Source organism: Arachis stenosperma, chromosome 9, assembly GCF_014773155.1.
Source record: "Arachis stenosperma cultivar V10309 chromosome 9, arast.V10309.gnm1.PFL2, whole genome shotgun sequence".
NCBI classification, from domain to species: domain Eukaryota; kingdom Viridiplantae; phylum Streptophyta; class Magnoliopsida; order Fabales; family Fabaceae; genus Arachis; species Arachis stenosperma.
This window is the reverse complement of record NC_080385.1, coordinates 3,945,641-3,969,263: the sequence shown is the minus strand read 5'-3', so window position 1 is coordinate 3,969,263 and position 23,623 is coordinate 3,945,641. Positions and strand designations below refer to the sequence as shown.

Here is a 23,623-nt window from a genome sequence, read left to right as displayed (position 1 = left end):
CATTCAGGCAAGATATAGATTACATGCAGGAGGTAAGTAGTTATGGCTCTTCTAATCCGTTTTTTGAACCATTATTGTTAGGGTTCTAATATACCAATAATACTGTGGCAGTTTGAGTGGCGGCCGTATGACGGGTTGATCGTCCCCGACGACTTGCTTCCCCATCTTGAGGTGTGTGACATCGTTGCTACCGTTGTATCTTCGTATCTCCCAACAACCTTTTTTCCGTATCAAGCTAGCTCGGATAAGCCAGTCACATCTGCGCCCGTACATCTTGCATTTTGCATATAACGTCTGTGGCTCAGACTCATACACCTCATAGTCAACTCCTTTAACAATAGTGAAACTTCTAATTGCTGCGACGACCGACTTTCTAGAACTGTATTCCATTCCAATCCGGAACTCCCCGTCCTCACCATCGGCAACGCCTATGTCAACAAAATTAAAAAATAGTGAAAAAAATTCAAGTTAAAATTTAAAATACATATCTTTACTAACATTTTAAGAATATTCAACTATTTTAATTTTCAACGGTTCGGTTAGACCGATTTTCATCGGTTCATTTCCGGTTTCACCGATTCATACTGGTTCGTTTCCTTATTCGGTTTAATTAACGGACCGGACCGGTTTAATATTTGGTTCACCAGTTTTTCGATCGAATCGGCCGGTTCAGTCCGGTCCGGTCCGGTTAAGACAACACTGTTTATTACTCAATCGAACGTATAAACTAACAAAAAATTATTATTTAGTCACCACGTACCTATGTTTGTATATTCCAGAAACTCGGGGGCATGCATGGCCTCGAGATCCAACTCACGCATAAAAGGTGGAACGTCCATCGGTTGACTGCTCGACGGACCCACCACTACATTCTCTGCTGCTGCCTCAACTCCCACATTACCATCCTCATCTTCGTCGCCGGCCTCATAAGTGGCTTCGAAGTCATATTCGCTGTTACTATTCATTCCTTGGTACACTGCAGCTCTATCATCATGTATATCTATATCATTCTGAACCGCCATTGCCTCTACAGTTTCAAAATCAACGTACACCTCAATCTGTGGGTGTCGCATCTGAGTCTGCTGGTGAATTTCAAACATCTTCTGCATACTCGCTTCATCAGTGATCGGCATGGCATCAAACTGTATTAGACCACCAAAAACCACAACCGGATTTCGGTACAGAATTCTGCTCACTCTCATTAACGTACCATTCTCCATGCTTTGACAGAGGCCGTTCTGCAGCTCCATTAATGTCATTGTACATGGAACCACAAACGAAAATGGATTCTGGGACACAAACCTCACTCCCTCATGAGTATTACGTATTATCTCACCATTGCGATACACCACCAAATTTGCAGTTCCCTCCATTACACCAACAACAGCCTCAAAGAATCCTCACAACACACTCAAATCTCACTCACTAAGGAAAACACTCTCGAGCTCTTCCTTATATAGAGCAGTGCACTTAACACGGCCCCCACGTGCTGCACCTCCTGACCAATCAGTCGTCGCCACGTCAGCACGCCCCTACGTGCTGACTCACCACGCCCCTGCCACGTCAGCACGCCCCCTGCGTGCTGACTCAGCAAGCCCCTTGCGTGCTGCCACGTACTGCACATCCTGGCCAACGACATTCTGCCACGTCAGCACGCCCCCTGCGTGCTGACTTAGCACGCCCCTTGCGTGCTGCTTACGTGGCTCAACCACAGCATGCCACCTAGCCTCCACGCCCCCTACGTGTTGAAGGCACCACGCCCCCTGCGTGTTACCCCTTCATCTGACACGTCCATCTATTTGTAATACACACAGTAAGTCTATTTTCACCCAATACACCAAAATATTTCTCATATTTAAATTAACGAGCCAAAGAATATCTTTGTTTGTCTCTTTATCAAAAGTTTTAAAATATCTTAAATTTGGTTTATTTTAATTTTATTTAAAAAAAATTTATTTGCACCAAATATACATTTAACAGCTATATTTTTTTAAAAAATTAAAATTAATTCAATAATAATTTTACAGAAAAAAACTTTAAATATAAATAAGTCAAAATATAAAATTTTATTACTCTCAAATTTTAACGCCGAATTGATTCTAAATTTTTTTAAAATTTAATTATTAAAAATATATTTAATACAAATTAAAAAATTTTAAAATAAAATTTATAAATATTTTAAAAAATTTTGGCAAATTTCAGAAATAAACAAATATAATTATCACGTAAAAAAAAAAACATATACACGAACGTTATTAAATGAAATTAGCCATTTAACTTCGCTCTTCACTAAAACAAATATTCTTTATAATAATGGGCATTTATGAAAATGTTAATAACCTTGCTTTTAATTTTTAAGAAAATCAAATCTTTACAAAAATAATTTTATAAAAAAATATGGTCAAATAAGATTCTAACTTCTAATCCTACAATTTATCAATTGATGTTTTTGTTGACATTTTTGTTTGGTTTTGTGATTAGGACTTAGGAGTTTTAAAATATACCTATCTATTATTGTATTATATTAAAATCAAATTTTCAACCATCTATTTTTTTATTTTATTATATAAAAATCAAATTTCCTGTAAACTAATGTGACATATTTTTGAGACTTAAAAATATTTTTTAATTTATTTTTTTAACTCATTAAATATAATTTATTATGATAAATTAATTATATCAACTAATTAATTTGATTAAATATTTAAATATCTCATAATTTATTATAATTAATATCAATTTATTTTGATAGTATTTTTTAATTTATTTATTATAATATTCTGATAGTATTTTTTATTTTTTTTCTTTTGATTTATTGAACAAAATTAATTATACTAATTATGTATATTAATTAATTGATTTAATTAATTTATTAATCATTAAAATAATAAATGTATGTATAAAATAGATAACAATAAACCAATTGATTTGATTAGCTGTCCTTTGAATTTAGGTGATTAGTTGAAAAAAAAACTTTTGTTATTGTTTTAATTGTTTTAATTGTGCTTCTAAAAACCAGTTATAGTAGAAAATAAAAAGTTTCTTTTAATTAATATGACCAACAAGTAAACCAATACCAAAGCAACAAACTAAATTTAAAAAAAAAATTGAAAAATTAGCTCTACATCTTCTTGCAAAATAAGTGCATCTAAAAAGTATTTCGTTGGAGAAAATAAATGATCTTCAATTCTCAAAAACATAGTATAAGAACAAATGAAAAGATAAAAACAATTATGAATTTCTCAATAAATTAAGCAAAAAACAAGACTCATAGAAAAGTAAAAAATAAAAACATGATTCATATCCAAGTCATGCATCCAAAATGGTTTTGCAGTTGACCATATCGTAGAGTTTTTAACTTCCATCAATCTGCATCACAAATCGATATATGCAACTCAAAGCATTAAACAATTTATATAAATTTCCAAGGATAAGAGACCACAAAAAACAGTGTTTTTAAGGATGAATTCGATAAATGAAAATACTTGCCAATATCAAAGTTTGCAAATTCAAACCACCGAAACTATGTTCAAGTGCATAATTTTTCATAAGCATCAATAAATCTTTTAAGAGTTATGCTAGGGAGCCAATGGTCTAAGTGTACAATGGGTTATTGAGTTACAAAATGAACATGAATACTAGGATAATAAACATCTCAGGTTATAAAATCACTCATCGAACTCTTGACTTTTTGGATCTAAAACTCTAATACCATGTCATGATACCACTCATCCCAAAAGCTTCAATTGATGAGAAAATGTAACACTAATAGTTATATCTCTAATACTCTCTAAACCTCCATTGGCTCCCTATACTTTCTCATCTTTTAATAATTCAGGTGGAAAACTGGTCTAAAATTGACTCAACAGTTACGCAACTTGAATAATTTTAAAACTTTTAAGGCTCTAATATGATCATTTTTTTGTCAACACCTTTAATCAATGAACAATAGAGAAAATAGAGGGAATGAGAGTTCATACCATGTTCAACAGGTTTTTGGTCAATAAAATTTAGCTGACATGTTGTAGAGCCCCTTGGTATAGCAGATAATTCTTTGACAATATCGTACTTTGTCTCTTGGTCTAAATAATAATAAAGATGAATTGTGACTCTCTTCAAAACAAGTCCTCTTTGTAAAAGATATTCAATAAATTCACGCTCATCTGCGGAGTTCTGATATTCTCTAAACTCAAAACTCTTGAGATGTGATGTCACACAATTCGAAACCATTGTTGGTGGTGCTGGCACATAAAACTGACTCCGATGAAAATATAGTTCACAATGCACAACACTCTGACCCCAAAAAAATAATAATAACACGTCTCAATAAACTCAGGGAAACGAACAAAAAGAGAAATAGAGACATTAGTTTTAAACTGAAATGTATTCATACCTTCAAAACATGAACCACGAGATCTTCAAGTACATGACAATTATGAAGGAAGTTTAGCAGGAAGTCTGTGTTGAAACATGCAACATCAAGCTCTAGATTGAGCAAACGGGGAAACTCCGGAAACTCGAAAGTTACACCATTAAATAAGCACTGTATAGTAGATAAGTACACATTAATTATATTTCACAATTCATACTTACAGTTATTAATTCAAATTAGCTTTAGAAATCATGAATTATGAGTTTGAGTGCTATTAAGTTGTTAAAAAAATATTATATATTATTGTATAAATATAATTATAAAATAAAAAAATTATTAATAATTAAATTAGTCTTTAAGATATGAAGCATTTTTTAAATTCGTCCTTGAAAGATTTTATAAATCAAATTAGTACTTCAAAGATTATAAATTAAACTGTATTTATTCCTCAATCATAATATTAATAATTTTTATCAACTATTGATGAAACACATGACAACAAATATGTCCAATTGGACATTAACTAAATATGTTTATGAAAATCTATCAATTTATTTAATTGGAAAAAAAATACTAAATAAATTTTGATGAATATATATATTCAATCAATGTCCAATTAAATATATATGTTATCAATTAATAGAGTCATTAAATGACAAATATGATTATTTTTTTTAGGGATGAATTCAAAATATATCTCATTTTTCAAAAACTACCTAAGATATCAAAAAATAAAATTACTTCACTTTTTAAAATACTTTTTAAAAAGACTTACATAAAAATAAGATTTTTTCTAAAAAATTCACCCGAATAAATCGTATCATAAGCATGTTACCTCTGTTGCGCAATGTTTCAATGCCAACAATTTTGTTTCGCGGAGTGCCACGAGAAGCTTGGGCACCCAAAGGACATGCTCAACACGACCATGATGAATATGAAGATGTGCCTCTACCATGTTAGGAAAATCGCTAAACGAAACCTGTAACTTAGATTTGGCGATTATTTTCATATAGAGGTATTCAAGAGATGGCGTATCTATCACACGATGGCTAATGTCATTATCCTTGGTACTGTTATCTTCAAAGATTAACCTTTTCAATGTGCGAGGCATCTGGATTGTAGGTATATAAACATAACTACCATAGTCCGGTACACTGAGCATAAGATTTTCAAGAACAGGGGAGCCAGATAAAAGTTTGCTGGGGTCCACACAGCCATCTAACTCTAAGTTCTTGAGAGATGGCAGATAAACATTTGAAAACTTTAGATAACAATCGAAATAATCACCATGTTTCAAAACAAGGGACTTGAGTGATGGAGAAGTGAGTATGGCTTCAGGCAAGTCGATTTCAAACACTAGATCAAGGCAGAGATACAGTTCTTGGAGATAGGGCCCATTAACGGCATCAAGCCATGTTAAGATGGTTAGAGTACTTTCTAAATATTCATAACAAGTGAGGCGAAACTTTTGGATAGGGTAATCTGCATTGCGCCGAGCTAGAATAGCATTCACGTATGAAGCAAATCGAGCTTCCCATCCCAGACCGGGCCGAGAGGTTGTATCATCTATGTCAAGGACTTGGAGTTCCTTCCAAACATGGCGCCACCTGCGAGAGAGGATGCTGGTGGATACAGCTTCTTTTGTTGGGAGGTAAGAGAGAATGTCGCAAAGGATAGAGTTCGGTAACAAACTGATCCTATCCATCTTCATGGTTGATGGTTTTGCTTTTTCAAGCTCGTCTCCGGAGAGGGTTAGACTCAACTCTAGGGTTTAGGATTTAAAGGAGAACCAAGGGTGTTTGTTTCTTTTATTTTTTGATTATATAGATTTGATTAAGATTATTTTATTATAAAAGGTATCATATGATTTGAGTTTATTTTTTAATTTGATTTAATTTAAATTATTATCTTTTATTTTGACTCGATTTATTTAGATTTGAAAAATCAATCAATGATTTAGAGAATTTTTGAAAGTTAAAATTTGGATCGGATGTAATTCAATTCTAGAAAAGTTAATAATAAAAAATTATAAAATTTGAAAGGATATAAAATAATCCAATCAAATCATGATAATTTGAATTAGATTCAACTGAAAATAAATTCAAATTGATATGATGTAATTATGCAAATTATTAATTTTTTTATTTTTCACAGTATTTCATAAACTAACAATTAATTCGTAGCAAATTTAAACTTTATTTAAAGATTTATTATTGACTAATAAATTACTGTATGTAAATTATAAATTATATTAAAAAATTAAATTAAATTGAATAATTCAAATTAAAATAAATTTTATCCATTTTAATTGTCAAATAGCATGATCTTGTAACAGTAAATGAGATAAAAACAGAATCAGTGACCTGTTAACTATGTTTTGTTGCACACTGTTTGAGCCTTGGGATTCCCTTTTCTCTTCTGAGTTACTATTGTCACATTTGGACATCTTATTCCTTTTCACGTTAAATTGAATAAAATTTTTAACCTTTAGAAAATTAAAAATTAAGTTATACGTATAAATAATTTTAAAATGAACTTGAAAAAATATGTTAAATAAGTCTTTCAAGAATTGCAATGGTAGGATATGAATGATAATATCATAAGCTATAAATCTTTATGAATAATTCTAGTGTTTTAATTCTCTCACAACTTACTTGATACTTTCTATTTCACTTATTTAGTCCTTTCCAAATTTTTCTTAAACTTGTTTAATATTTTATTTTCTGAAAAAATTTATGAATTTATCACAACCAAATTTCAGAGAATTTATATATAGAGAATGAATTCTCTCAATCTTTTCTTCAATTATTTGGTAAAATGTGATCTCTCACTTTATTAATGAGTTGGAGGGAATAAATTGGCTGAGGTGGATGAATTTGAAGATAAGTTGAAGGAGTTGGAAGGTTTGTGTAATCCAATAACTTCCAAGATGTACCAAGGTGGTGGTTGGTGATGTGCCTATGGGAGGTGGTGCAGATGGTGCATCTTATGGAAATGCCTCATCTGGTGGCAACAATGGTGCTGGTCCTAAGATTGAAGAAGTTGATTAGGACAAATGAAAATGCAATTTATGTTTCATTTGAGTAGTAATATTATAGATTGTGTGGCTTTAGAAAGGAAAAATATTGTACACAAGAATAATAATAATATAATATTGTGAGATGTAAAATATCCTTTTATGTTATAGAGATAAAATAAACATTTTGAAATTACTACTTGTATTAATCTTTCTTTTTGCCATCTGATTATTGTGTTTGTGCATGATCGGAAATACTACATGAATCAGTTTTTATTGTACTTGTTGTACTGAAATTTCCCATGCTAATAATGCAAATTGTTCCATTGATACATACAATAAATTGGGATTTTATTGAGATTGGAACTATGATTTTGCCTCTTGCTCTCTACAAGCCATGGAGAATGTCATGCTAGATAAAAAATGCTTTATTATTGTTATTGTTTTCTATTGCTAAAGAAGTAGATATCTTAGATTGAAAACAGAGCAAGTTTATGGTAAAGGAGAAATGAAGCTTCATTTTGTTGTGGAACATATACCTTTGGAGATTTTGTGCTTTTGTTATTAGCTTTAAATTGATTTTCTTTCATGTCTATGTTCTTGTTTCTGCTGAAAACATTAGCATTATTGACTATTTGACTTGTACAGTGACACACACCTATGGCTCAATATATCATCAATATGAATGCTTCCCTTCCTGCAAGTTCATCATACATATTTAGGATAGTAGCCACATGTTTGTTCAACCCCATGTGGCAATGTGGAGCAAATGATAAGATGTTGTTAAATATCAGATTAGATTTGTTTTGATATAGTTTCCCTCTTTAGATATCTAATTCTGTTGGATCTCCTAGTATTAAGGGATCTGATTCTATCATATTCTCCTAGTATTAAGGGATTTTATTTCTGTACCTATGTATATATATATTTTGACGCTGAGAGATGATTCTCTCAAGGAATTCATCCAAAACACAATCTTTGTCTCACTCCATTCATATATTTCAAGTTGGTATCAGAGCGGGTTTTGACCCGGCTCTGATTTCTATTTGTTTTTCTTCTTTTACGGCTGCAATCTCTCAGTCGTGTTCCCTTTCCTCACCAGCTGACACTATCAGCTGTGTCTCTTCGTCAGAAACTGCTTTTTCGGCCAAAACCTTGTCAAACATCAAACCCACTCCGAAGCAACCCCAGAATCAGAACCGGAAAGCCAAGTTCGGCCTGTTCCCAAAATTTCTCCGCTGCCCAGGCTTTTTCCGGCCCTCGTTTCCCTTCTGCAGGTGTTTTCCGGCCGTTTCTGAGTGTCTACCATCATGTCTTCTGAGGTAACCCCCGACACCAACTCCAATGGTAGTAAACCGGCTGTTCTAACATCTGTCGTTTCTGGAACCGCTACAATGACCTCTGAAAAATTGATGGGTGCCAAAAATTACCTTTCTTGGGCTGATTCTGTGGAACTTTGGTTCATGGACCAAGGCTATGAAGACCACCTTACTAAATCTGTTGATGATGTTCGCGCCGTTGACAAAACCACTTGGAAGAAGATTGATGCCCAACTATGTAACCTTATGTGGCAGACCATTGATCCACCAAAGCTGACTATGTTTCGGGCTTACAAAACTTGTAAAAAGGTGTGGGATCGTGCTAAAGCTTTATACACTAATGACATTGCAAGACTTTACCATGTTGCTAAGAAGCTGTGTAGTTTACAGCTTCAAGGAACTGATATGGAATCTTATGTTGGGGCTGTGGAAGTTGTCAAGGAAGAGTTCTCGACTCTCCTTCCCTATGTGTCTAATGCTGATGACCATCATGCTCAACAGGGAAAGCTATTTTTGGTACTTACGTTACTTGGGTTGCCAGCTGAACTTGAATCTCTTCGGCAACAAATATTGGGCACCTCACCCGTTCCTTCTCTTCAAGACATATTTGCACGACTCTTGCAATCCGGCCCCTCTCTTGAGACCCATACTTTCGACCAAACTGCATTGGCATCCCAATCTTCTTCTCAAGTGTCCTTTCAAGTGCCCACTCGCGGCGGCCGTGGGGGTCGTGGTAATGGTCGTGGTAATCGTACTCGCCTTAGTTGTACCCATTGCCATATGATTGGTCATACTCAGGATAAATGTTATGCTCTCCATGGTCGTCCTACCAAGGTAGCTAATGTTGTCCAAACTAATGAGCCATCTGACGTTCACTCCGCCGCACAACCACAAGGGATATTTGTCTCTGGCAATGATTATGATGAGTTTCTCAAGTACCAAGCTTCAAAGCAGGCATCTACTCCCGTTGTTTCAGTGGCCCACTCTGGTAATTCTGTTGCTTGTATCTCTCATTCGTCTTCTCTTGGACCATGGGTCCTTGACTCAGGTGCTTCTGATCACATTTCTGGTACTTCTTCTGTCCTCTTTAAACTTTAACACCCTACATTTCTTCCTTCTATCACTTTGGCTGATGGTTCTAAAATTGGTGCTAAGGGAATATGTCAAGCTACTCCTCTTCCTACATTACCTTTGAAATCTGTTCTTTACATGTCCAATTGTCCTTTCAATTTGATTTCTATTAGCCAACTTACTCGTTCTCTCAATTGTTCTGTTACCTTTTTTGCTGACTCCGTCATTGTGTAGGATCGAGGGACGGGACAGACGATTGGTACAGGATGTGAGTCTCAAGGACTGTATCGGCTTGCCTTACCCACTACTACTATGTCTTCTATTGCTGCTGTTGAGTCTCCGGACGTGGTCCATTGTCGCCTGGGACATCCCAGCCTCTCGAAGTTACAAGCTATGGTCCCGAGTTTATCTCGCCTTACTACCTTAGAGTGTCAAACTTGTCATTTAGGTAAACATGTTTGTAGTTCCTTTACAAGTCGTGTCAATACACGGGCTGCGTCTCCCTTTTCTGTTATTCATTCTGATGTATGGGGACCTAGTCGGGTTACTTCTCATTCTGGTTTTCGTTATTTTGTCACATTTATTGATGACTTTTCTCGTTGCACTTGGTTATATTTAATGAAGGATAGATCTGAATTATTTGTATATTTCAAGTCTTTCTGTTCTGAAATTCAAAACCAATTCAAAACTTCAATTAAAATTTTACGAAGTGATAATACTCGTGAGTATTTTTCAACACCCTTTTCGTCTTCCTTGTCCTCCCAAGGCATTCTACATCAATCGTCTTGTCCTCATACCCCTCAATAGAATGGTGTGGCTGAGCGTAAACATCGTCACTTGATTGAAACTGCTCGCACTCTTCTTCTCCATACTCATGTTTCCCTTAAGTTTTGGGGTGAGGTTATTTTAACTACATATTTAATTAATCGTATGCCTTCTTCTGTTTTACAAAATCAAGTTCCTCACTCCATTTTATTTCCTCATGAACACATTTTTTCTCTTCCACTACGAGTCTTTGGTTGTACTTGAGGGGGAGTGTTGAATATCAGATTAGATCTGTTTTGATATAGTTTCCCTCTTTAGATATCTGATTCTGTTGGATCTCCTAGTATTAAGGGATCTGATTCTATCATATCTCCTAGTATTAAGGGATTTTATTTCTGTACCTATGTATATATATATATTGACGCTGAGAGATGATTCTCTCAAGGAATTCATCCAAAACACAATCCTTGTCTCACTCCATTCATATATTTCAAGTGATGTCAAGTTGCCAACTTTAGAGAGGGCAATACCTATGTCAAGCCTAATTGATTCCAAAGGAGCTTCTATGTCATCATCAAATCATGTTATACCTGCATTGAACTACAATGGACATGTTTGCACTTTTTTTTAAAAGGCCTCTTCATATCAGTTATAACCAAACTTCACTCACCAAAGGGACAGCACTTTAGAGGTTCCATCTTCTATATGCTTGTTTTTGTTTATTGTTTTTTCATGCATGAAATTCATCTTCATTGCAGTGTTGGCTAAAACTGAAGACTTTTCAAGAAGAGGGTTCTATAGGACAACAATATCCATCAATATTCCGCCAAAAAAAAGGAAAAAGAAAACAGAAAAAATAAGAAAACAAAGCCAAATTAATTGGCTTAGTTCCTATCTAAGCAAAAGATATGATGGAGAGCTCATTTCAAGGCTAAATTCATTCCACATATTCCTCCAAATTTGAAGCAGCATTTTTATCTATAAGATCAGTTAAGTGATTAGATGTCCTTTGAATCAAGGTGATGCAAGTCTTCCAGTTCTAACTCAAAGCACAAAAAGAGATAAAAAATGTGCATATTAAAGATGACAAGTATTTCTCAAGTTGAACTCCGGATCATACTTACTACTTTGTTAGCACCTCATCCATCATCAGAATTGTAGATATCATTTCTATCCCTCAAAATCCACCAAAAAATTAAATAGAACAAGAATGTATCTCTCCAATAAAAATCCTACTTCAGCTAGTTGTTTAAGCTAGGACAAGCATACTTAGGAACAATAAGAAACATTAAGACCAGGTGACCTTGATTAGCTCGAGTACTTTAACCGTGTGTGACTCAAGAGTGGAATATGGAAAAGAGGAAGTTCTGTATTCTGATTCTCATTAGTGTTAGAGAGAAAAATTACAGAGGATATGAAGAAAAGATTGGTCAGCAATCTTACACGTTACACGTTTTATGTATATACTCTATCTAAGTGGACCTGCTAGCTAGAGATAAATACAACTAGTCTAAATCTAACTCAATTAACTAACTCACTCTTCAGTCTATATGTGCACAATTAGTTACAAGTCATGCAGAAAAAAGAAAAACAGGGCATCAAACCAAATTACATATTTTTTTGTAAGAAGTATTCATAGACATCAACAGAGAATTAATGTGGGAGACTGGCCTAACATTGATTCAGTGTTAAGCAACTTAACAATTCTAAAGTCACACAAATAATCAGCATGATTACAATCCTCCAAATATAACAATGATAAAAATTTTCGCCATATGTGTTTGGACATTTTCTGATATATATTTAAAATAAAAAGAAGTAAGGGATAATTTTCTGTTTCCAAACTTAATTTGATTTAAAATAATAAATAGTTTCTTTTAAATATGACTCACAAGTAAACGAATGAATACCAAAAATACCAACTAAATGAAAAATTACCTCTGCCTCTTTTTGCAAACAAGTGCATCAAAAAAACATGTTATTGGAAAAAATATATTAAGCAAATAAAAGATTCACAGAAAAGTAAAAATAAAAACATGGTTCATATCCTAGTCATGATGCATCAAAAATCGTTTTGTAGTTGACCAAAGTGTAGAGTTGCCAACTTGCCATCAACCTGCATCACAAATTGATGTATGCAACTCAAAGCATTAAACGGCATATATAAATTTCCTACTATGTTCAAGTGCATGTTTTCAGGGTATCAAACAAATTTATTCATAAGCATCAACAAATATTTTAATAATTTAGGTAGCAGACTGGCCTAAAATTGTCCCAACAGTTATTCAACTTGAATAATTTTTAGAACTTTTTAAGGCTCTAACATGATAACACCTTTGATCAATGAACAACCAGAGAATAGAGTTAGTGAGAATTCATACCATGCTCAACAGCATTTTGGTCAATGAAATTTAGTTGGCATGTTGCAGAGCCCCTTGGTATAGCAGATAATTCGCTGACAATATCGTACTTTGTCTCTTGGTTGAAAACATATTTAAGATGAATTGTGACGGTCTTCAGAGCAAGTCCTCTTTGCAAAAGATATGCAATAAATTCACGCTCACCTGCAGAGTCTTCATATCCTCTAAATTCAAAACTCTTGAGATGTGACGTCACACAATTGGGAACCATGGTTGGTGGTGCTGTCCCATCATACTCCAGCGGACGAAAATATTTGTCCTGAAAACAAAAAATAAAACTTTTCAATAGACTCGGGCAAACAACAAAAAAGAAATAGAGACACTAGTTTTAAATTGAAATGTATTCATACCCTGGAAATATCATGAATCACAAGAGTTTCAAGTACATGAGAATTATGAAGGAAGTTTAGCAGGAAGTTTGTGTTGAAACATGGAACATCAAGCTCTAGATTGAGCAAACGGTGAAATTCGAAAGCTGGGGCACTAAATAAGCACTGCATAGAAGATAAGTACATAACAATTATAAGTCATAATTCATAATTATAGTTAGAATTTATAAATTCAAATAATGGAGTTACATCAAGCATGTTACCAGTGCTGTGTAACCTTTCAATGCCAAGAATTTTGTTTCGCGGAGTGCATGGAGAAGGTGGGGCACCCAACCAATATACTTAATATCGTTATGCAGAATATCAAGATGTGCCTCCACCATGTTAGTGAAATTGCTAAAAGAAAATTTTAGCTCAGAGTTCGTGAAGGTCCTTCATGTGGAGGTATTCAAGAGAAGGCGTGTCTATCACACGATGGCTAATCCCAGAAAAAAACACGTTATCTTCAAAGATTAAACTTTTCAATGTGCAAGGCATCTGGATTGTAGGTATATAAACTTTACTATTATCTGGGGATATGCTCGATACAATGAGTTTAAGATTTTCAAGAACAGGGCAGCCGGATAAAAGCTTGCTGGGGTTCACAGAGACGAAATCCAACTCTAGGTTCTTGAGGGATGGCAGATAAACATTTGGAAACTCTGGATAAGTGAGTATGGCTTTAGGCAAGTTGATTCGAAACACCGGATCAATGCTGAGATACAGTTCTTGAAGATGGGGCCCAATGATGGCATCAAGCAATGTTAATATGAGACTCTCTGAAACTTTATTGCAAGTGAGGCGGAACTTTTGAATGGAGTAATCTGTATTGCGCTGACCTAAAATAGCATTCACATACGAATCAAATCGATCTTCCCATTCCGGCGTCCACCGAGGGGCTCTATCCTCTATGTCAAGGACTTGGAGATCCTTCCAAACATGGCGCCACCTGCGAGAGAGGATACCGGTGGATACAGCTTCTTTTGTTGGGAGGCAAGAGAGAATGTCGCAAAGGATAGAGTCCGGTAACAAACTGATCCTATCCATCTTCATGGTTGATGGTTTCGCTTTCTCAAGTTTGTCTCCGGTGAGGGTTAGACTCAGCTCTAGGGTTTAGGATTTAAAGAAAAATCAAGGGTGTTTGTTTGATTGATTTTGATTATATAGATTTGACTAAGATTATTATAAATGGTATTATATGATTTGAATTTATCTTTTAATTTTATTAAATTTAAATTATTATCATTTATTTTGAGTTGATTTATTTAAATTTGAAAAATCAATAAACAATTTAGCTTTTTTTTAATTTTAAAATTTTTTTAAGTTAGAATTTATATAGATATTATTTGAAATATAAAAATCTATCTATTCTATTATATAAAAATCGGATTTCTGCATTTAACAATGGAGCTGATATGACATGCTTCTGAAAGTGTTTTTTGGTTTATTTTTTTATCTCATTAAATACAAGTTATTACGATAAACTAACTATATCAACTAATTGATTTGATTAAATATTTAAATATCATATAATTTATTATAATTTATACCAATTTGATTTAGTAATATTTTTTAATTTATTTATTTTAATATTTTGTTAGTATTTTTTAATTTAATTCTTTTAATTTATTAAACCAAATTTATTGTGTGTACTAATTAATTAATTTGATTAATTTATTAGTCATTAAATAATAAATTTATGAATAAAATAGACAACTGAGATATTTTCAACTAATAATCAAATCAAATCAAATCAAATAATATATATTAAGCTAAATTCAAATCATGTGAATTAAAAACTAAATTAAAATAAGATAATTTCTTAATTATTCAAGTTGAGTGCAATAAATACAAATTAATTTTGTTAGATAATTATAGTTATCTGGTCTACTATATATAGATGACCATACAAAATTATAAGAATCATAATTTTTAATACTCTTGTTATTTCAACTCTTCTTTTCTTCTTATTTTTTTTTTATGTATAATTTATTTTATATATAAATGTACCCAAAATGAGAAAGTACGGATGAGTGTTATTTGTTTGATGAATATATCTCAATTTAGGCATTCTACTAATGTGGATGGAAGTTGACCTGTAGCAATTCAAAGTGGCCAATGTATTTTTTTATAGTATATATTAGATAAAAGAATAATTGTTAAAATGAATATACCCATTGTAATGATTTTTTTTTTCAATTGTTATGTTTTTATGTTAGTCGTGTAAATTATTTGAAGGCACAAGATAATAAAATAGGTTAATTTTAATATTATTAGAAGCTAAATTTAATGGTTCAAATAAACACCACTAATTATGTTAAAAATGTAATTTATAATAATAAGGGGTAAGTACGATTTTGGTCCCTTAAGTTTAGTGCCAGAATCGAATTCGTCCCTCTTGTTATTTTGCCATTAAAATCGTCCTTAATGTTGCATTTGTATTTAACTTTCGTCCTTTGTAATTAAAATTTTTTTTTAATGACAATTCTACCCTTCCCCTTTTCCCCCACCCCCACTGTCCCCTCCCCCTTCCCCCTTCCCCCCACCCCCACTGTCCCCTCCCCCTCCCCGTCTCCCGTCTCCCCTTTTCCCTTCCCCCTCCTCGCCTCCCATTCCCCCTTCCCCCCACCTCCACTGTCCCCTTCCCCCCACCTCCACTGTCCCCTTCCCCCTCCCCACCCCCACCCCACGCGTCCCCTCCCCCTCCCCCTCCCCACCCCCACTGTCCCCTCCCCGTCCCCACTGTCCCCTCCCCCCACCCCCACCCCACGCGTCCCCTCCTCCTCCCCCTTCCCGTCTCCACTGTCCCCTTCCCCTTCCCCACCCCCACTGTCCCCTCCCCCTCCCCGTCTCCCATCTCCCCTTTTCCCTTCCCCCTCCCCGCCTCCCATTCCCCCTTCCCCCCACCCCCACTGTCCCCTTCCCCCTCCCCACCCCCACTGTCCCCTCCCCGTCCCCACCCCCACTGTCCCCTCCCCCCACCCCCACCCCACGCGTCCCCTCCCCCTCCCCCTCCCCGTCTCCACTGTCCCCTTCCCCTTCCCCACCCCCACTGTCCTCTCCCCCTCCCCCTCCCCGTCTCCACTGTCCCCTTCCCCCTCCCCACCCCCACTGTCCCCTCCCCCCCACCCCCACCCCAACGCGTCCCCTTCCCCCTCCCCTCCACCCCCCCCCCACGCGTCCCCTCCCCCTCCCCGTCTCCCCTTTCCCCTTCCCGTCTCCCCTTCCCTCCACCCCAAACAGAAACAGAAATAGAAAAATAGAGAAACAGAAATTCAAGAGAAACAGAAACAGAAACAGAAGTCACGGCGACGACGAGGTCACGGCGGCGACGACGGAGGCTCCTCGGCGCCGTCCCCCTCCCCTTCCCTCCCCTTCCCCTTTGTATACCCTTTTCTTTCCCAACCCCCCCCCCCCACCCAACGCGTTTTCTTCCCCTCCCCAAACACTGCGTTTTCGTTTTTTTTTTTATTTTATATTTTTTTTATTAAAATAGGAATAGGGGTAGTTTAGGAATAAAACAAAAAATTTTATTAAAAAGGACGATTTTAATACAAAAAAAAACATTAAGGACGATTTTAATGGCAAAATAACAAGAGGGACGAATTCGATTCTGGCACTAAACTTAAGGGACCAAAATCGTACTTACCCCTAATAATAATGTGATTTACATATTAATTTTTTTGAGTAAATTCATTTCAAAATGTAAAAATTATACTCAATTACGCTAAAATTTTAAAGGTAATATAAAATTTATTTATGACTATTTCCTAATTATAAATAATAACAAGATTTATGAAAAAATATTAATGTCATAATTTTTATTAATTAAATCATAATATGAGGTAGTTGATAGTTTCATAGGTGGAAATTATTAAGTAATTATATAAAAATTAGCAACGAACAAACAATAAGAATTTAAAAAAATCTATTATATAATATTTTCATATATTCTATTTATTATCTATTCTATTATATAAAAATCAGGTTTCTGCACTTAATGATGGAGTTGACGTGATATGCATGCTTACGAGAGTGTTTAACGATTTGTTTTTTTTGACTCATTAAATACAATTTATTATGATAAATAAACTATATCAACTAATTGATTTGATTAGATATTTAAATATCACATAATTTATTATAATTTATATCAAATTGATTTGGTAGTATTTTTAATTTATTTCTTTTAATATTTTGTTAGTATTTTTTAATTTATTTTTTTTAATTTATTAAATCAAATTAATTATATTAATTATATGTATTAATTAATTAATTAATCATTAAAATAACAAATCTATGCATAAAATAGATTCTCAATATATTTTTCACTAATAATTAAATCAAATCAAATCATATATATTGAGCTAAATTTAAATAATGTGAATTAAGGACTAAAATAAAATAAGATAGTTTTTTACTTATTCAAATTGAATGCAATAAATAAAATTAATTTTGTTAGATAATCATAGTCTTCTAGTCTTCTAAATATAGATAGCCACACAAAATTATAAAAATCATCATTTTTATCACTTTTACTATTTCAACTTTTTTTTATGTATAAATATACTCAAAATGAGAAGGTATGGATGAGTGTTTCATTAATTGTTTGTTTGACAAATATTATAGTCTAAAAAATGTCTCAATTTAGGCATTCTATCACTGTTGATGGAAGTTGAATATGTAGTAATTCAGGGTGACCATGATATTTTTTATAGTATTATATAAAAAAATATTTTTTAAAATAAATATACCCATTGTAATTAATTTTCTTTGTCAATCTGTTATCTTCTACCTAACAAACAATATTCATGTTGAATATATTATTTTTCATCAGAAACCATACATAATTGATTAATAATTCTATATATAAAAATACCTCATGTGATAACTGATAACTAAATACCATATTGTTATCTCGTTAAAATTAATTCTCCTATGATTATGCGAATGTATACGTAAAGGAGGGAAAGCACTAACCTTGAAGTAAAGAATCAGAGAAATACTATAAGTGTGATCCTGAAATTTGGCAACACCAAAGTTTGCATGAAAGAAAGAAAGTTGGGAAGAGAATAATAGCTTTAGTGAAAAAGAAGAGTTTTTCGTGTGTTAGAGAAGAATAAAAGTTTGTGCACAGAAGACGAAGGAAAAAGAAAAATAGGAAAAGGAACCAAATTTATATAACTATAAGAAGGGGAAAAAATAATTTTATCATGATCTAAATGCTACATAGTTATCAAAGAAACTGAAAATGTACGCGAACAGTTATAAAAAAACGAAATATCATGTCAATTAAATTACGTCGAGTCAACTGACTTCTTCAACTTAATCATATCAAGAAAAACAAGTTGTAAAAATAGTATAAGACATAATAAGTGCCACTTTTTTTATATTCAAGTTCCAAATACACGACTTACTTACCTGCTTGCTCGAGGTCCAACTTGCATAAACTCGACTTTGAGCAGGTGCACTATTCATATCCTAACTTACGAGATTCAAGACTAAAGTGAATAAACTCACTTCTATAAAATCCAACAAGAGACCAGAAGATCCATTCTACAAAACTACCTAATTCACCTGGAGTGCGGATCTTTTGGTCCAAGCCCGCCCCGACTTGAGCAGTAAGAAAGGCCTCTCAACTACACTAATAGATGCATGTCTATAAGCTTGTCCACTACTTGGAGTGCGGATCTTTTGGTCCAAGCCCGCCCCGACTTGAGCAATAAGAAAGGCCTCTCAACTACACTAATAGATGCATGTCTATAAGCTTGTCCACTACTTGAAACGTGACATAACTCTATAAACATTGGGAAGTAACTACGTACCACTATAGGTGGAAGAGTTCCAGACTGATAGTAAAGTCATCGGTCAACTATATAAATATCCCATCAAATGTAGGTATTTATTAATCTCAATTCACTTAAACCTGCCTAAAATACTTGCTAACTTAAATATTAGAATTCTTTGTAAATATTATCCACCATCCTCATTCAAAGACCTTGAACGGTACTGCCACATTGGAAAAGACGTCGAAATCCTCATCCAAAGTAGTCTGAACCTCACGTTTAGACCCAAATCATATTCTTTCAGGCAATTTTTTGGAACAATAATATTAATAAAGAATACTATAAACACACTAAAAATCAGCTACTAAATAAGTTATTATGTATTTGTGTATAAATATATATTATTTAATTTATTACTAATATATTTTAAATTTCAATATATATTTTATACCGATGATCGATTTTTTGTGTGCATATAACATGTTTAAATATTATATATTTTAAACTTAGTTTATTAGTAACGAGTTAATTCTTTCAAGTAAAAAGAGAGTGGGTAAACGGTAAAGGTCTTTGGGATCAGTTTGAATATTCAGATGTGAATTAGTTCGCCTACCCTATTCCGTCCTTTTTTGCTCTGCCCATAGTGGTTCTTAGCTTCTACTCTAGTCTACTGCACAATCATTGTCCTTCCCACCAAAAGCAATGAAAAAAGAAAAAGGAAAAACCAAAAATAGGCAGAAAAATCTTGATGCGTGTTGAACCTCTGATACAACAGTCCAAACTCCAAACCATAAATAACGAAACTGTCAAATTACAACCTCAAATGTTTCACAACCTTCACATGAAATGTATAATGCAGTTAAACTAAACTGTGTCTTTACACAAAATTTGGGCTTCAACCTACAGCCCCTGTCCAGATGCTCTGTGTGGGCTTCAGCTAGCCGCTCTCGTAAGAATCCCAAAGTAAGCTGAAATCACACAGTTGACCACTGGCAGTCAGAAACCTTCAAAATAATAGCATCAAGCAGTAGTTCATCTGGCTGGTCCGTCTCCTATTTTACATTTGTAAAAGCAATAGAAAATTCGAAAGAAAAATGGATCCAAAAATACATAACAATCCACAGCAACCCAATGAACTATTTGAGGCAATCGAATTATCAATATAGCTGATGGAATCCCAAAGTCTGAACCCTCCCTTCAAAGTACAAATCAATCCCCATAGATTTTTCTACAGGGATCCCTCTGCTGTCCGCAAAAAGATGGGCTCGTTTGGTTTGAAAACTGTGGCTTATTTACCGAATATTTTTTATATATAGCTTCAGGAACTAGCAGAAACGTTGGGGCTTTATTGATGAACAGGGACTGCAAATCGCACTCCCTAGGAATTCTTACACAGATGGAACTACCAACTCAACACAGAGAGAGAGAGTTTCTCTCCAGTTCTAACAGAATTGACAAACAGAAAGCATGAAACCCAAACTAACAACAATACAACTATTCAGCACCAGGATCCTCAAGCTACTGATACCAGTTCATAGAAGCAGGAGCTAGCAGAACGTTTAGGACTTTATTGCTGAACAGGGATTGCAAATTGCAGTCCCTAGAAGGTGTTCTTAGACAGTTGGAACTACCAACTTGGAGAGAGAGAGAGAGAGAGAGAGAGAGAGAGAGATTCTCTCCAGCTCTAACTGAATGGACAAAACAGAAAAGCATAAAACCAAAACTAACTACAATACAGCTATTCATAGGTAGTTAGAACTTAGAAGTAGAGCTAACTAACCAACAGCCAGCTAAACCAAGCTAGAATTGCTAACTATCAGCTAATAGAGTAGTGCTACTTATCTCTTCTCTTGTAAAAATAGCCCAAACCTGTTACTGGCCGCAACTCTATCATATACTCTAAGGCTTTGTTTGCTTGGAGTGAAGTAGGAGGGAAATAGAGAAGGGGGAAGAGGAATTTCAAATTTTGAAGTAAAATTAAGAAGAAAATTTTCTAATTCTCTTCCCTCCCACCATCTATTTCCCTCCTATTTCACTCCAAACAAACAAATCCCAAATGTAATTTCTAAGCAAAAGATGGTCAATTCCCTATCTCTCCCAGGAAATTTCTCTCCCACATTTGGATCCTGAAGCATAATGTTAAGTCTGGCATTCAGCAATGAAACAAATAGAAATCTCCAGAGATCAGATAAATAAATTTGCAATGCTAAGTCTGGCATCCAATGTTAAGTCTGGGAGTATCTAGTCTAAAAGTGAAATAAAAGAAATTATTTGAGAGAGGAGCAAAAATAAAGGTCACAACAAAGAAGGGAAATATAACCATATAAGTACCTCACTGGCTTTGTTTAGTCGAAGTTCACAGTGAGTACAGTATATAAGTTTGTGATCCTCTTTAAGTTCTCCTCGCTTACAAATAGGACACCAAATCTCCTCTTTGTGGGCCTAATATCAACCAAATCAGGGACTTAACTCAAACAATACGAAAAAGGAGACTAACTTTTAGGTTCTTCGCATTTGTTACGTTAAATCTAGTATGATGACAATGCAAATAAATACACATCATTGATACACAAACACTCCATTTGTTGTGCTTTGCTGGAAATATTTAGGTAGTTGACAACTAAGACTGCCACATCTTCATAAAATAGATCAATGATGTTACTATTTTGTTATTTCCAACATAGCACAGAAATAGCATCCAGACATGAAAGTATAGTACCACTGTGTTGGGGTGTGCATTTATCCATGAATGTCAGTTACCAATGCTAATAATTATGGATGAAATTGTCATGTGGCATTCAAACCTTATCTTCATTTAGCTGCATATGCTCAAAAACTGCACTTGCCAAATACTCATCCACTTCATCTTCCCAAGTATCAAGTTCATTTTCCAAACCTACAGGAAAAAAGGACATAAACAACTGACAGTTAATGGAATCAAACATAAACACAAGCAATGCAGCAACATTCACATAACGAAACAAGGAGGGTGGTATATACCACCAATATAAAATACGATGGCATCATTGTTCGTTACCTTGCTGCATGGGTGGGTAGGAATCGAGATCTTCATAAAATATCCTTTGCATTTCTAAGAGAATGTCTTCACATTCACCCTGGCAAGAGGAATGAACACCATCGTACTCCCATATATCATCCATCTCAGAATCAAAAAGACGAGTGTCGGTGGAGTTGCCTTTCATTTTCTGGAATTCATCAGAGACAATATCCTCGAATGCGGATCTCACGATATCAACCTCTTGCTGCTGTGGACTGCATTGTTGAGAATGAGAGGTTTTGAGCGTGCTTGTTCTCAGTCTCCACAGTAACCGACTTCTGTCCTCTCTCACTCTATTGTAGCAGTTCTCCCGAAGCTGAAATCGACAATTGTACATGTCATTCATATTCATATTCAAATTCACACTGATACTAGGATTTCTGCTTCAGTTTTATCTTTTAGGGTGGGAATTCAATCAATCGCGTCCAAAGAGGATACATACATACTTCAAAGAGTTTAAGAAATGAATACTTGAGAATTTCTTTCACGGTTGATTAATTACAATAGTAGAGAGATGATGAGTGATGAGGTGGAAGAGGGAAAAAAAAAAGAAGGAAGGAACCTTGAGCTTCCAGTTGAATTGGGAGTGAGATTTGAGAGAAGGACGGGTAAGGATAGGGTTGCCAGTTGAAGAAGGTGAGTCCAACGGTGCCGTGAAACCTTCTTTCCCCATCGCCGCTCACCCCTTCCTGCTTCCGCGCTGGATTTCTTCCGCGCTTCAATTTTTCATCAGCATTTTTATGCTGCAACAATTTAGAGCTTGTTTGGGTTGCAAGTGGGGACCCGATTAAATGCTCCTTACAACTTTTGGAGTATCGAAATTCTATAAGCAAAGTAATAAAGTTGTATTTTATTTGTTTTTATCATTATTATTTGTATTTATTTTTGTGTTGGACTCCTGGGCTTGTATACTAAAAACAAATCCATTTGGGCTACGGGGTTTTTCAAGTTTTTGTCCGATAAAAAAAACCTGGACCATTATTAAATCAGATTATATTATTTTATTTTGATTTGATATTAGATTATCATAAAACTATAAAAAAATGAAAAGAAAAAAAAAATTCTTTTAGAATTAATATGAAAAGACTAAAATATTATTTAAAAGTAACTGAAAATTTAATTTAATTTCAAAAAAAGTAAAATAAGTTTGTAATAAATTTTAAAAGACAAAAATAGTAAAATACTCTTTTAAGATTAGAGTTATTTAATTATTTTAAAAATAAAAAAATTATATTGAATTTAAAAATATAAAGTACTCTTTTTAAAGAGTAACATTAAAATTTAAAAGTCTAAAATATTTATTTAGTATTAATGGTCTTTTTAAATGCTTTAAAAATTAGAAAATTATCCTAAATATTAAAAAAATGTAAATATACTATTTAAGATTAATTTTAAAAAGACTAAAATATCCTTTTAAGATTATTGTTGTTTAATTAAATTATACTGTT

General features: G+C 34.1%; 4 protein-coding genes across 8 annotated transcripts; all 4 read right to left on the bottom strand.

Moving 5' to 3' along the window:
* Positions 1 to 51: 51 nt before the first annotated feature.
* Positions 52 to 1,373, bottom strand: LOC130948878 (uncharacterized). The gene is made up of 2 exons (XM_057877750.1): positions 761 to 1,373; positions 52 to 428 (listed from the first exon to the last, which is right to left on the bottom strand). Exons 1-2 carry the CDS (start codon positions 1,371 to 1,373, stop codon positions 52 to 54), a joined length of 990 nt encoding a protein of 329 aa, XP_057733733.1.
* A 1,981-nt stretch (positions 1,374 to 3,354) lies between these two features.
* On the bottom strand, positions 3,355 to 6,083 carry LOC130948877 (F-box/LRR-repeat protein At3g59200-like). Its single transcript, XM_057877749.1, has 3 exons — positions 5,208 to 6,083; positions 4,394 to 4,543; positions 3,355 to 3,369 (listed from the first exon to the last, which is right to left on the bottom strand). The coding sequence occupies exons 1-3, from the start codon at positions 6,081 to 6,083 to the stop codon at positions 3,355 to 3,357; spliced, it is 1,041 nt and encodes a 346-aa protein (XP_057733732.1).
* A 5,473-nt stretch (positions 6,084 to 11,556) lies between these two features.
* LOC130948722 (F-box/FBD/LRR-repeat protein At5g56420-like) lies at positions 11,557 to 14,434 on the bottom strand. 3 transcript variants are annotated; one of them, XM_057877576.1, is made up of 4 exons: positions 13,556 to 13,849; positions 13,314 to 13,457; positions 12,925 to 13,222; positions 11,557 to 12,659 (listed from the first exon to the last, which is right to left on the bottom strand). In XM_057877576.1, exons 1-4 carry the CDS (start codon positions 13,673 to 13,675, stop codon positions 12,655 to 12,657), a joined length of 567 nt encoding a protein of 188 aa, XP_057733559.1. In that variant the 5' UTR covers positions 13,676 to 13,849; the 3' UTR covers positions 11,557 to 12,654. The 3 variants fall into 3 exon arrangements, 2 of the variants coding, with proteins under 2 accessions (XP_057733559.1, XP_057733558.1); XM_057877575.1 differs by lacking the exon at positions 11,557 to 12,659 and having other exon boundaries at positions 12,667 to 13,222; XR_009073176.1 differs by lacking the exons at positions 11,557 to 12,659; positions 12,925 to 13,222 and having other exon boundaries at positions 13,316 to 13,457; positions 13,556 to 14,434.
* A 5,395-nt stretch (positions 14,435 to 19,829) lies between these two features.
* On the bottom strand, positions 19,830 to 22,987 carry LOC130948720 (uncharacterized). Of its 3 annotated transcripts, none has more exons than XM_057877572.1 (5): positions 22,738 to 22,987; positions 22,155 to 22,491; positions 21,922 to 22,013; positions 21,449 to 21,559; positions 19,831 to 20,085 (listed from the first exon to the last, which is right to left on the bottom strand). In XM_057877572.1, exons 1-5 carry the CDS (start codon positions 22,846 to 22,848, stop codon positions 19,924 to 19,926), a joined length of 813 nt encoding a protein of 270 aa, XP_057733555.1. In that variant the 5' UTR covers positions 22,849 to 22,987; the 3' UTR covers positions 19,831 to 19,923. The 3 variants fall into 3 exon arrangements, with proteins under 3 accessions (XP_057733556.1, XP_057733555.1, XP_057733557.1); XM_057877574.1 differs by having other exon boundaries at positions 19,899 to 20,121; XM_057877573.1 differs by lacking the exon at positions 21,449 to 21,559 and having other exon boundaries at positions 19,830 to 20,085.
* Positions 22,988 to 23,623: the final 636 nt, after the last annotated feature.

Excerpts from the sequence above, each read along its gene's own strand:
- LOC130948878 (XM_057877750.1), bottom strand. The coding sequence starts at position 1,373 with ATGGAGGGAACTGCAAATTTGGTGGTGTATCGCAATGGTGAGATAATA. Across the intron at positions 429-760 it reads TCTGGAATATACAAACATAG|GCGTTGCCGATGGTGAGGAC; the intron begins GTACGTGGTGAC and ends TTGTTGACATAG.
- LOC130948877 (XM_057877749.1), bottom strand. The coding sequence starts at position 6,083 with ATGAAGATGGATAGGATCAGTTTGTTACCGAACTCTATCCTTTGCGAC. Across the intron at positions 4,544-5,207 it reads TGAAACATTGCGCAACAGAG|TGCTTATTTAATGGTGTAAC; the intron begins GTAACATGCTTA and ends TCTACTATACAG.
- LOC130948722 (XM_057877575.1), bottom strand. The coding sequence starts at position 13,675 with ATGGTGGAGGCACATCTTGATATTCTGCATAACGATATTAAGTATATT. Across the intron at positions 13,458-13,555 it reads TGAAAGGTTACACAGCACTG|TGCTTATTTAGTGCCCCAGC; the intron begins GTAACATGCTTG and ends TCTTCTATGCAG. Across the intron at positions 13,223-13,313 it reads TGATTCATGATATTTCCAGG|GACAAATATTTTCGTCCGCT; the intron begins GTATGAATACAT and ends TTTTGTTTTCAG.
- LOC130948720 (XM_057877572.1), bottom strand. The coding sequence starts at position 22,848 with ATGGGGAAAGAAGGTTTCACGGCACCGTTGGACTCACCTTCTTCAACT. Across the intron at positions 22,014-22,154 it reads CTACCCACCCATGCAGCAAG|GTTTGGAAAATGAACTTGAT; the intron begins GTAACGAACAAT and ends TTTTTCCTGTAG. Across the intron at positions 20,086-21,448 it reads GACTAAACAAAGCCAGTGAG|CTTACTTTGGGATTCTTACG; the intron begins GTACTTATATGG and ends GTGTGATTTCAG.